We start from the raw sequence: 12,563 nt of genomic DNA, 5'->3' as shown, positions 1-12,563 counted from the left end.
TATATGCAAGTATGGAATCCTGATTTTGGGTTGGTGGCATGGTCACTGTGCTGTTTTTTTTGAGAAAATAATGGAAAGGAAGCAATGGAGGAGCATTCCTGCGAAGGAGGAAATGTTTCAGTATTGTGCATTGGAACTGAAATACAGGTTTATTTCATCTTGATGAAATATACAGCAAAGATGGAACTCTCTAGATCTTGTTAATCAAATGGAGGACAAATTGGAATTTGACTTGTGATATATACTGAAGTGGAGTTACCATCTTCAAGCAATTTTTATAAAACTTGATACTGTTATAATTTTTTTGTACTCTTGTTCTACTACCAATACATTATTCCTTTGATTTATTTCCTCTGATTCCCTGGATGAAAAGTCTGTGTGTTATCAGGGTCAGGGAACTCTGAGGCTGCATTGAATTACAATAATGTCAGGCATAGATGATCTATAAATGCACTGTATAGAAAACACTACCGCATGCTGGGGATTAACAGACTTATCCTTTTTACAAACAGTAGTTTTGTGACTGTCGATAGAAGTTCAATCAGCAATACCAATATTTTATACTGAGAAACAAATCTATTCTCCTCTTCCCTCCTCACCTTCCCAGAGCAAATTCTGGAATCTTGATTTTTTTTTTCTTAAATCCCATTCATAATACTGTTTTATATGCAAATTGAATGCATTAATAGATTCCTACTGTGATGCATGTGCTTAACTTAAATCAATGTTAAGGGACATTAAGTGCATCAAGGAGAAAGAGTGTGTGTGTGTGAGAGAGCAAGCGAGCAAAAGTGTAAAATCATTTAACATTGAAGTGTGAAAGTAGGTTAAGGAAAGTTTCCAGTTGTCATTTTGTGGCGATCAAATTGCATATTTTCACCTTTTTGGTAAAGACTTTATGGGACTCTGTTTGAATTCTGTATGCTTGTATCTGATAGTTATAATAATGGTATAATGTGTGAATACAATGCAATATATGTTTAAAGGTAAGCAAATGCTATTGATAGCCGGAATTAATTGTTGTATTGCAACAATATTGCAACAAATATTGTTGTATTGCAACAATATTTCATATTTCCAGTCTTGCAGTGTACATGGATGCTTTATTTTTTGTTTAAAATTAGGTGAGAAGGGGATGAAAATAAAGACCTAGATAATCGAAGTCGATCAGTGCAATATGAATCTCATCTGTTTTGTGGATAATCCCTTTTCCATAGGCACTGTAATAAAGGCTCTTCCCCTGGTGCTGCATGCTTCTGTCTCTACACCGAGTACAGTCACTAAATTGGGTTGTCGCGGTGCAGAGGGGTGTGTACTTTTTATACTTTGGTCATCCCAGGAAGAAATTGAAATGAGAGGAAATACAACACATTTTATGGCTCCCCTCTGTGATTGCTACAGAGAGACCCAGCCAGTTATGATGTGGCTCCAAGAGGAGCTGCGCTGCTGTGAAGAGAGAGGGATCATTAAGTGGGTGAAGTCTCTTAGGATGGGTCCATGAAAGTACAAGATTGGGAAGGTATTCAGCCACAAAAAAAAAAAGGTCACTTTTCCTTTCCATTAAAAGGAAAAGGCCAAAAAAACTAAGATCATTGTCTGCATAGGTATAACCTAAGATATGAATTTAAACAGATGCTGGTGGTATTATCTCTCTCCCACCTTGATGGGAGTAGGCACTTTTAAAAAATTCTCATATAAAATATTTTTTCAATTTAACATGTCTCTTGGAAAGGGTTTGAAGCTAAACCAAAGCTATGAGAATATCTTATACAAAAATGAGACCGTCCACAGGGATGGTCAAGTTACTTAAACCAAGCTTTTCAAGTTGGTCAGTAATTGTGTGTTCCTTGTTTTCTGGGTGCCTGACTTGGTACCCTGGGGTATTCTCAAATATCAGGCCCTAAGTGTCTCAAATCGGACACCTAAAACTAGTGGATACTTTTGAAATCATAGGACTGGAAGGGACCTCAAGAGGCAGGACTAAGAATTATCTAGACCATTCCTGACAGGTGTCTAACCTGTTCTTAAAAATCTCCAATGATGGAGATTCCACAGCCTCCCTAGGCAATTTATTCCAGTGCTTAACCACCCTGACAGTTAGGAAGTTTTTCCGAATGGCCAACCTAAACCTCCCTTCCTGCGATTTAAGTCCATTGCTTCTTGTCTTATCCTCAGAGGTTAAGAAGAACAATTTTTCTCCCGCCTCCTTGTATCAACCTTCTATGTACTTGAGAATAGTTACCATGTCCCCTCTCAGTCTTCTCTTTTCCAGACTAAACAAACCCAATTTTTTCAATCTTCCATCATAGTTCATGTTTTCTAGACCTTTAATCATTTTTGTTGCTCTTCTCTGGATTTTCTCCAATTTGTCTACTTCTTTCCTGAAATGTGGCACCCAGAAGTGGACACAATACTCCAGTTGAGGCCTAATTAGTGAAGAGTGGAGCAGAAAATTTATCTCTTTCTGCCTCAGTTCCCTATCTGTAAAATGGGGATAATACTCACTTATCTCACATGGATATTGTGAAAATAAAGTAAAGATTGTCTAGCACTTGGATACTACAATGACTGCCATAGAAAATACCTTGGGGAAATTAATTCTGTCTTCAGAGCAGGGTTTGGATAGTGTGAAGTGCACCAGGCTTGGGGACACGCTTTGAACAATATGGATAAAATAAAATATTAGCTGCTCATTAAGTGCACTCTCCTGTGCACTGAATTAAGAAGTAGTCCTGTGGAAAAAATATTATGTGATCATGTAATTAGACTAGTCACAATGATTTAAGCAGGAATACATTTATATCCTAGGGTGTGCTTACGCCTTATGTCTCTTTGCCCACTTAACAGGCCTTGTCTAACAAGGTTCTTGCTAGGAGAACTGAGGTTTCATAGGTATCAGGAAAGTTGTGAGCAATAGCAGAAGCAAGTAAGCTGTTTGCAGACTGGAGATGATTCACATTTGAAACTGCAGTACTTAGGTAAGATTAACATATGCAAAAATTAATTTCTTACTCCCCCTTTACCTCACTGGTAAGAAAGAAAACAGGTCTTTTCTGTGGCAGTCGTAGTATTCAAGTGCTATACAAATTTGCAGGGTGGATTTGATTTAAATCACTAGTCAGGACGACTAGATGTAATCATGGATTTCTACATAAAAGTGCATTCTTGTTTGTTGTTATAACCTTAATACATATTCTTCACAACTCAGAGATAGATGTAGGTTTCATTTTTAGAAAGTACACACTATACATTTTTTAAATGATTTATTTTGAAAACTTTTCAGATTAGTTTTACCAGCTATATCAGAAAATGAATGATTGTTTGGTTATTTCATTTACCAAAGGTAATTGAAGCAGATATTTATGAAGTCATTGGGAGGTGAACTATCTCCAATTCAACAGGTTAATCATTAATATTTGGAGATTTTCTTGCCATGCTGTATTAGGAGGAGAACATCACCAGACAAACATTTAAATTGTTTTATTTAACTAAAACAGTGTTATGTATTCTGGATTTTTTTCTTCAACAGCAAACATATAATATTTTAACAAAACAAGCATATGAATTTTTGAATTTAGTTAAACATTCAAGTTTTTTAAAATCAGGTTTGTTTTTGTTAAAATTTTGTTAACTAAAATAGTTAAATGAAATATTTAAAAACACAAAAATTAAATCGACTGTGTCAGCCAGGACAACACGAGAAACTTAAAATATTGGCTTCTGCAGCTAACTCAGTTGTCTTCACCTTCATATTCCTGTTTGTTCATAATCTGGAAAAGAAAAACAAGCTTTCCTGCTTTTTCAGATCCCAAACGATTTCTCAATTTGGAATTAATTAGTCCAAAGGAAGTAAATATTCTTTCTACACCGGTAGAAGAAGCTACTGCAGTTAAAAAGTGAGATTATCACTTCAACAGTCTCTGAATCCAAGTTCTTAAGTGACTTCCACCAGTTCAGTGGTGTGACTTTCTTTAAAACATCATCAGCAAACATATATTTCTTGAATGGTTCTTATTCCAAACTGGGTTTCTTTTATGGCCTGCTGCCATTATAGATTTTCCCTTCGAGTGAGAGAATGGTATGGTAGATCTTAAATCAATGAAGGCTACACTCAGAAAGACCTCAAGACTTCTGGAATATGCTGCTCAGTCTCACTTTTGTTTCTGCTTACATGTTTTGAATTCTTACTGGCCCAGGGACAAAGTCCTACCAGCCATCAGGGCTGAGGACTAATGCTCTATACTCCTGGACAACTGGGAATTTGATTTGTTGAATGATGTTTATCATGTGTGAGATACTGAACCTCAAAATTATGTCATTTTTAGTAACATGCTTCTCTCACCAGTGTGGTTCTATTTTTAAAAAGAACTAAAAATCACATTGTCACATTAGAGTCCTAGTTGCTGACTTAAATTAAGGTGGGGGGAGGGGGGGAGTCCGGGGACGGGTGACTGTAAAATCTGAGGGCAAGTGGAGTCTGCACTTGTTCATCCTCATTGTATTTACTGCAAGTAAGGGACTATAATCAAGGCTGCATATCTTTCTGGCGAAAATTTAGATTAATCTAGATTGGCTTCACCTGTGGCCTCTAGAAGTTCTCTTGAGAAGATTCTCGAGGTCATTCAGCTGCAATCAATAACTAATTTGCCTTCATCCAAGTCTAATGTATTGATTACTTTAGAGGAGGGTAGAATGGAGATGGTGGTTCAACAGTCAGAAACAGTTATGTAAATTTGAAGTTAAAGGAACTTCTGTGGTAGTTACAACCTCTTTATTTTCAGTTGCAGTTGATAGAGATTGATGAAAGCTGTGTGGAAGAAAAATGTTAACGGTCTCTGTTGGTTCTTCTTTTTCATAATACGGTCATGGTCACCTAGGTTTTGAGGAGAAAATTGCTTTGTTTTTATACTGAATTTCTCAGCGATTTCATATAGCCTTGATACTAATTAGAGAAGTAGTTCTACTTTACACTCTCTCATATTAAAGAGTTATTTTTTTTCTTTGCCTTTATTGAAATAGTGATTCCGATACATGGTGAACTTTTAGGGTTTGTCTAAACACACAAGTTGTACCACCACAATGCAGGTACAGTTAAAGTGGTATTAACACCCTAGTGTGGATATTGTCGCACTGGTATAAAAGAGCTAATTTCTATAGCTTATTCTTATAAATTGTAGGGGATAAACTATACCAATATAACTTCATCCACAGTAGGGGTTGTACCAACTTAACTATTTCAGTGTAAAAAAAAAAAATCACACCCTAACTGAAATAGTTAAATTTCAGTACAAAACCTTTTGTGTGAGTCAGGACTTGGGTTGAATAGTAGGATTTTTTTCCTTTAAATCTTCAGTTCAACTCCACTGTTTTTAGCCTCTGATGGAGTACTAAGGTAGACTGGCTGATAGTGTCATCTGATTGTACGCACAGCACGCTGTGGTCTGTACTAAAGCTCTCAACATTGCTACAAGTGGTAGTTACAATGGCAAAAAAATCTAAATCCACGTAGTGTTGACAAAGCATAAGAATCATTAACTGAATCCCTGTTTCATTACATGGAAGTCTCATCTAATATCATGTGACTTAGGGTAAATGATTTTGTATTACACTATCAGTACAAACACATGCTAAAGTGTATCCATGTTACTTCTTATCTCACAGTGGAAGGGGGCTGTGACAGTTCAAGCAAATCGTATTGGTGAAGGAGTTTCTATGTGACTTTTTCTAAAGAACCATTTCCTTATTTAACCATACCATTACGTGTGAAAGTAGACTGAACATCTAACTCTCTCAAAAAGGAAAGACTGCAGAGGAGAAAATCTTACTATTTTAAAATACTTGTGGTAAAAGTCTGCTTCCATCTTAAGAAGAAAAGTTGGTACTGCATAATGTTACGCTTTTTAGATTGGTATTAACTTTTCACAGTACAGGTAAACTTCTTTGGTGAGATGTATTTCTCAGAAAAGAATGATATTGAAGATGACATAAACAAGAATGCAGTCATTGCACATGAAGGGATCCCTTCTGGTATTTTGGTGAGTTCTGTCCCTGATGTCCTTATTTACTATAAATATAGTGACTTCATTCTGTGCAGCATAGTAAAGTAGTTAATAGTCACAGTGGTAGTAGTTAATAGTTACAATGTTAGTAGTTAATAGTAGTAGTTAATAGTCACAATGTTTCTGTCAGAGAAACATTTAGTTTCAAGCTCTTTTTTGAGTTGCAATACTCTTTTTAGAAAACCTTAATTTGAACTTCAGCAGACTTGCTTTGGTTTCACATTCTCTTTCATAACTACCTGCTAAACCTCAACTTCTAAATCTTTTTTTGTTGTTGTTATGTTTACTTAAGAGCAAAATGTATATTTTGGTTTTTTGCTATGTATACGTTGGCGTACCCGGTTCCTCTGTTAGATATACCTCTGTATACTTAGTTAACTTTCACTATAAAGAATATGAAGTGACCTAGTAAGAAATTTATTTTTATATGCAAACTGAAAAATGGAGTATAAAGTAAAAATTAATGAAACAAATAAAAATCCTAATTTAAAATAAGTGACATTTGGAAGCTGCCAGTCCCCTGTATTATTTATTGTAACTCAATACAAGTAAATTACTGTATTTGAGTTGGAATATTATAGTTGCAGTTATAGTTTTGCCAATCTTGTTGTTAAATATGTACAAAACTCTTAATTAAAATGACCAAGATACTAATAAAAATTATAAATGAGGAACAAATCTAATAAAATTTTGAGTAAATGACAATTCTATCCAGTTAAACATAACTCATACCTAATAAATATGTATTTTTACATGGGCAAAACCAGGTAAATTGAGAAAATCAAGACTACACTCTTTCTTTTGCATTCTTCCCTTTTATATAGTAGTAATGAAAAGGAGCAAACCTTTATTAGCTCAGAAGGCACCTTGCACTAAATACAATGTGAAATCAATAGAACAATTCATTCTGTTGTCCATTAAGATCTCCATTGACATGGTTTTTTCATAATGATAGATATGACTCCTTCCCTTTGGAGCAGAAACATCCTGTCAGTAGCTTGTGTGTATGTAATGTGAACTGTGTATCATTTGATTGGAAAAAGTTGTACCTTACAGCATGTATTAGCATGTAATACTTTGGATTTCTCAAACAATACAATTAGCTAACCAAAGGTTGGATTAGTAAACCAGATGGAGTACACCAGGACTCTGAGCTAGGTTTTAAAAAATGAAGATGAATTGTTTTTCCATTGTTGCACTGAAGAAATGCCACAAATACACAGGAAGTTCTTCCTCTTCTTGTAGATGCTGGACCAGTTATGTCACTGCTTGCATATAGATGTTCCATTAAAAGTTCCTAAACTATAAACAATGCATATTAATGTACATCGTATTACTTTTGCAGTATTCAGAAGTGTGCTATATGCTTTGTGGCAGCCAGACATGGTCCCTGCCTCCAAAACTTAAATTTAGAACTCCTTAAATTTGAGAGTTCCCTGCCGAAGGTATGTTTTTTAAAAATGTAATTTGAACCTTTTGTGTCTAGAATAAGTCAGACATGTAGTCTGAGCTGAAAACTCCTGAGTTGTCCCATTTGTCATTGTGAAAGCTACTCGCTGCCTCAGTTTCTCAAACTGTAAAATCTGTTTCACAGGGGTGTGGAGAGTTAATTTAGTTAATATTGGATTAAGTATCTTGCGCATGGAATGAGCTATGCTACATAACCTACTATTTTTAGTTTCATAAACATGGCTTCATTTCCAGAGTAAGTAACTTTTCCCCTTGCTCTGAATTTACTGTTGCACTTTGTCTTAATAGAAGGTAGAGCAGGCAGTTTCAATTTTTTGAATTCTGTCATGGGTTTTTGCCTGAAAAACCTTTCATATTATAGGGCAGTGATTTCTGGAGATGCAGTTTTTTTTGCCTCCTGCTTAGAGCCACAGCATCTCCACCAATATTTTAATATTTTTAACTATAGAGAATCTTACAAATGCAAGCATATAACTTAAGTGTTCAAAAACCAAGACCTTGTGAGCATTAAAAGTTATAAGAAGTTCCCTTCTGCTGTGGAGCCCTCAGTACTGCTGGGCCTTTTAAAATCTGCTGTTAACTCAGCAGTGTTATTAACTAAAATTTAACTTTTGGCTATTACTCAGAAGTCAAGAGGGAAGACTGTGTGGCAGGTAGCATGCATGTTCTGAGTCCCAAGGACAAATGAAAGCTAAAATAAGTTTTTTTAAATGCTGTCACATTAATTAAGCCTAACTCAGCTTTCCCAGCAGACTCTCACATTTTATACCAGCCATGGAAGCTAGACTGCTTTTAGGTGGTATCAAAGAAGATGAAGAGGAAGCCATGGTTTCTTTCTTTTCTGTCTGCAGCCAAGACAGTGTGAGATTTTAGCCATTTAAGCCTGAAAGTAATAGGGGAAATGTTATCTCAAAAGTTTCCTTGTAGCATTTCTAAATCTGTGGTCAGAACTGCTTCTGTCACACTGGTGAAGCATCTGCATGTATTTAAACAGTGACATTGCTGCTACTTGTCAAATTCAGTACTACTTACTTTAGGCTTTCCAGAATGCTCTTTGAACGGCTAAATCACAATTTAAAAAATTCCAGAAAACCCATTGTGTTGTTGCACCCCATAATGCTTTATGGGAATATGCTTATAAATGTATATATGACATAACTGCAATATGTTTTATGCTACATATGCCATGTAACATATCTCTGCAAAGGTTGTGATATACTGAATATATTCATCCTATTTGTATGCATGTATCATTTTTGTATTTGAAGTTATGAATATTGGCTATGTACTTGTTTAATTTTAAGTAGCCTCAGTGAAGCAGTTGGTCAGCTTCCTGAGAAAAGACTATTCTCGGTAAGTGCCCAATCAAGAAACACTTAAGCCAACAATGAACTTGGAGGTGCCAATCCACATCTGAGCTTTCCCAGGAATGTGGCCTGGCTGGTAAGGAACTCAGTCATGCATGGACATGTGACCTGCTCATGTGACTACAAAACTCCATCTTGGAGCTGAATTCTGGATAGGAGAGAGGAGGTGGGCTCCATCCACAAGAGAGAGTCTATTTAACTCCTGGGAGGACCCTCCATTCTGTCTTCAGCTGGCTCAAGAGATTTACCTCTCCACCCCCAAAGGTTACCTGAAAGAGACTAGAACAAAGGACAGTAACCACAGGCGTGGGAGTGATTGCTGGATCCAGACTAGAAGGAGGCTAACCTGTAAAAGAAGCTTACTGGAACATCTCTGAGGGTGAGATTGCATCTGTAATCACTTTCTTACTATATTAGGCATAGACTTGCGTGTGTTATTTTGCTTGGTAATTCATTTTGTTGTGTCTGTCATTACTTGGGACCACTTAAAGCCTACTTTTTGTATTTGGATTTAATAAAATCACTTTTTACTTATTAATTAACCCAGAGTATGTATTAATACCGGGGGGTGGGGGGGAAACAGCTGTATATATTTCTCTATCAGTGTTATAGAGGGTGAACAATTTGAGTTTACCCTGTATAAGCTTTGTACAGGGTAAAATGGATTTATTTGGGGTTTGGACCCCATTGAGAGCTGGGCATCTAAGTGTTACAGACAGGAATACTTCTTAAGCTGTTTTCAGTTAATCCTGCAGCTTTTAGGGGATGTGGTGCAGACCTGAGTTTGCAGCTGGCTAACGTGTATGGCTCAAGCCAGGCAGGACACTGAAGTCCCAAGCTGCCAGGGGAAACGGGCTCAGGGGTACATCAGTTGGCACATCAGCACATCACATCAAACAGCACATCAGTTGGCAATTCCCAAGGGGTTTTCTGTGATCCAACCCGTCACACCCATGGTCCTCTTGACATATTGAGACTCCGGGCAGCTATACGTTCTCAGGTATGTGCTTGACCCCCTACTTGATCAATTTAATGTCACAATTTTGATCTTCTAAAATAACTAATTTTCATTACTCCAAACAAGCCATTCCTAAGAGCCTGACCTCTGAAACATAGTCTCTTTTTTGCACTTGTAACTTAAATACCTGATTTGCAGCTTATTTAAAAAACAAACTGTACAATTCATATATAACAAAGATAGTTGAGTGGCTTTCAATTTTGATAGATGTTCTTCATGACCTTCAGTATTACATCCGCTGTTTTATAAACATAATTCTACTGATATTTCTATAGTAAGGTAGCAAAAATGCTTATTTTCAGAAGAGATTCTGCAAGCTGCTTTATTGCAGCAGCATGTTGGTCTCCATAATTCTGTCATGCTGCTGTGCGTTTGCTTCCCCCCCCCCCCCCGCTTCTTAGGCTTGTCTACACTACAAAATTAGGTTGAATTTTTTAAAGTTGACCTGTAGCCTCCGATTTTACAAAATCAATGGTGTATGTCCCCACTGTGTACATTCCGTCGGCCGAGCGCATCCCCACTACCATGGGTAGCATCAACTCACAGAGTGATACACAGTTCCTGCTCCCGATTGGAATTCTGAGTTAAGCTCCCAATGCCTGATGGGACAAAAACATTTTCGTGAAGTGTTTTCAGTACATATTGTCAGCCTCCCATGATGCACTTGGCTCCTCCCTCCCTCCCTGAAAGCAATGGCAAACCATCATTTTCATGCCTAAGCCTGGGTTACTTGTGCAGATGCCATAGCTCAGCAAGCATGGAACCCGCTCAACTGTGTGCTGTTGTTGTGAGCATCACAAACACCTTGCGCATCGTCCTGCGGTATTTGCAGAGCATAGCCAGGAGCAGCCACTCAGAAGTATGTGATGCCATGCAAATAGCTGTGCTGGAAGCCATGAAACGGAGCAGTTCGCACATAGTGGCAGTGGCAGCTGGACTTGTTGACACAATGGAATACTGCTTCTGGCCCAGGGAAACAAGCACAGACTGATGGGACCATTATTGTGATGCAGGACTGGGATGAGGAACAGTGGCTGCATAACTTTTGAATGTGTACGGTCACTTTCATGAAACTGTGAATTGCTTTCTCCTCCTCCTCCTCTTCCCCCATGCCCTGTGTGATTTTTGGCATAGATGTCAGCATTTCTTCTCCTGGTTCGGAGCTCTGCCTGTACAGACTCGTCTCCCCACATAGCAATCAGATCCAGCGTCTCTTGTGTGCTCCATGCTGGAGCATGTTTCCGTACCTGGGCAGCGATGGTCAGCTGTGGTGGTGAGCTCTCCACGCTGATCAAACAGGAAATGAAATTCAAAAGTTCCTGGGACTTTTCCTGTTTACCTAACTGAAGTGCAGTGGAGTTGAAAGTGCTGTCCAGAGTGCTGTCCAGACACCTCCCAGAGGCCAAACAAGTGGAAATACACTGTGCTGTGTCTACACTACCCCTAATTCAACCTGGGAAGGTCGAATCTAGTGCTACTCTTCTCGTTGAGGTGAACAGGTGTCGATTTTAAAAGCCCTTTAGATCAGCGGGAAGGGCTCTCTATAGTGTAGACAAGCTAATTATAAATTCGACCCAATGCAGCGAATATCGATCTAACGATGTAGTGTAAACCAGCCCATAGTTCAGTACCACTTTTAAGTCTTGTGTTGTGGTGAATGTGTTGTGTGTCCCCCCGCCCCCCAATGTAGTAAGCAGCTCCTTTTGGATCCAGTGAAAATTGCTTCTTAAATCAGTCAAGGTTGCTTGAGAGGAATGTAAAATGTTATTGCTCCCTGTCTTCACTGGTCCAGAATTGCTACTTTCTGTATCCAAGCAGTTCTAGATTACCAGTCACTGTAGTAGTTAGGTCATGATAGATGGTGGGCATCCCTCTAACTCTCCAGTTTTAAGAGTTTTTCAAACTTCTTGGTAGTGGAGGATAAATTGGCTGAAGCCACATATGGATTTTGATCAACCAGAAGGATTCTGAACTCAGGTGAAAAGCTAGTAAATATTTTTTTCCTTAGAATTCTTTGTTTAAAGCAATACAATGTTGTGAAACTTTTAGAAATTGATTACTGAACTTATCTTTCTCCTGATAAAACAATGCTGAGAGACCTCAACTTTTTTTTCCACATCTCTTGGCTTTTTTTAATTATTTTTTATTTATTTATTTATTTTTGGTAAATCTTATCATTAATAATCAAAGTTCCTAAGAGTACTTCAAACAGAAAGAGTTTAAGGTGGCTGTGCTATGAGCTAGATAGGTGTGTGTGACTTTCTGATAAATCTACTCGAAGTTAGTTTTCACAGGGAAAGGACACAATGTGTATTTCTCAGTATTCCTTTACCAATGTGGTGGATTTAAATTGTCTATAGGGAAACTTACAGTATTAGTGTCAGGTCTTTGACAAGACTGAAGTTGGTTCCTATCTCCCAATGTGAAACTGTAAACTTTTAAACAATTGCCTTCTAAGGTGATGCACAATAATAATTTTTTTTTGGTGCTCACCGTTCAAATCCATGCTGCAGAACTTTTTTAAAAATGAAAGATTTTAATCTTGGACTTGTGAAGGCAACTTTGCATTTGTGAAGCAATACCCCATGGAATTTTGTTAGTTATGGCTAAAACTTAGCCTGTTGTCAGACATGACTCTAAGCATCCACA

General features: G+C 37.5%; 1 protein-coding gene across 17 annotated transcripts in view; it reads left to right on the top strand.

Moving 5' to 3' along the window:
- The first annotated feature begins 4,421 nt into the window (after positions 1-4,421).
- The window catches only part of LPIN2 (lipin 2), a 127,492-nt gene continuing 119,350 nt past the window's right edge, over positions 4,422-12,563 (top strand). For 7 of the 17 annotated variants that reach the window (XM_073331473.1, XM_073331472.1, XM_073331474.1 and 4 more), the window contains exon 1: positions 4,422-6,035. In XM_073331473.1, the coding sequence (XP_073187574.1) occupies positions 5,949-6,035 (87 nt within the window). In that variant the 5' untranslated portion in view covers positions 4,422-5,948. The remainder of the gene's footprint in view (positions 6,036-12,563) is intronic. The other 10 variants (XM_073331483.1, XM_073331485.1, XM_073331479.1 and 7 more) reach the window with 2 other exon arrangements.

This window comes from Lepidochelys kempii, chromosome 2 (genome assembly GCF_965140265.1).
Source record: "Lepidochelys kempii isolate rLepKem1 chromosome 2, rLepKem1.hap2, whole genome shotgun sequence".
Classification (NCBI taxonomy): domain Eukaryota; kingdom Metazoa; phylum Chordata; order Testudines; family Cheloniidae; genus Lepidochelys; species Lepidochelys kempii.
This window is presented reverse-complemented; position numbering and strand designations above follow the sequence as displayed.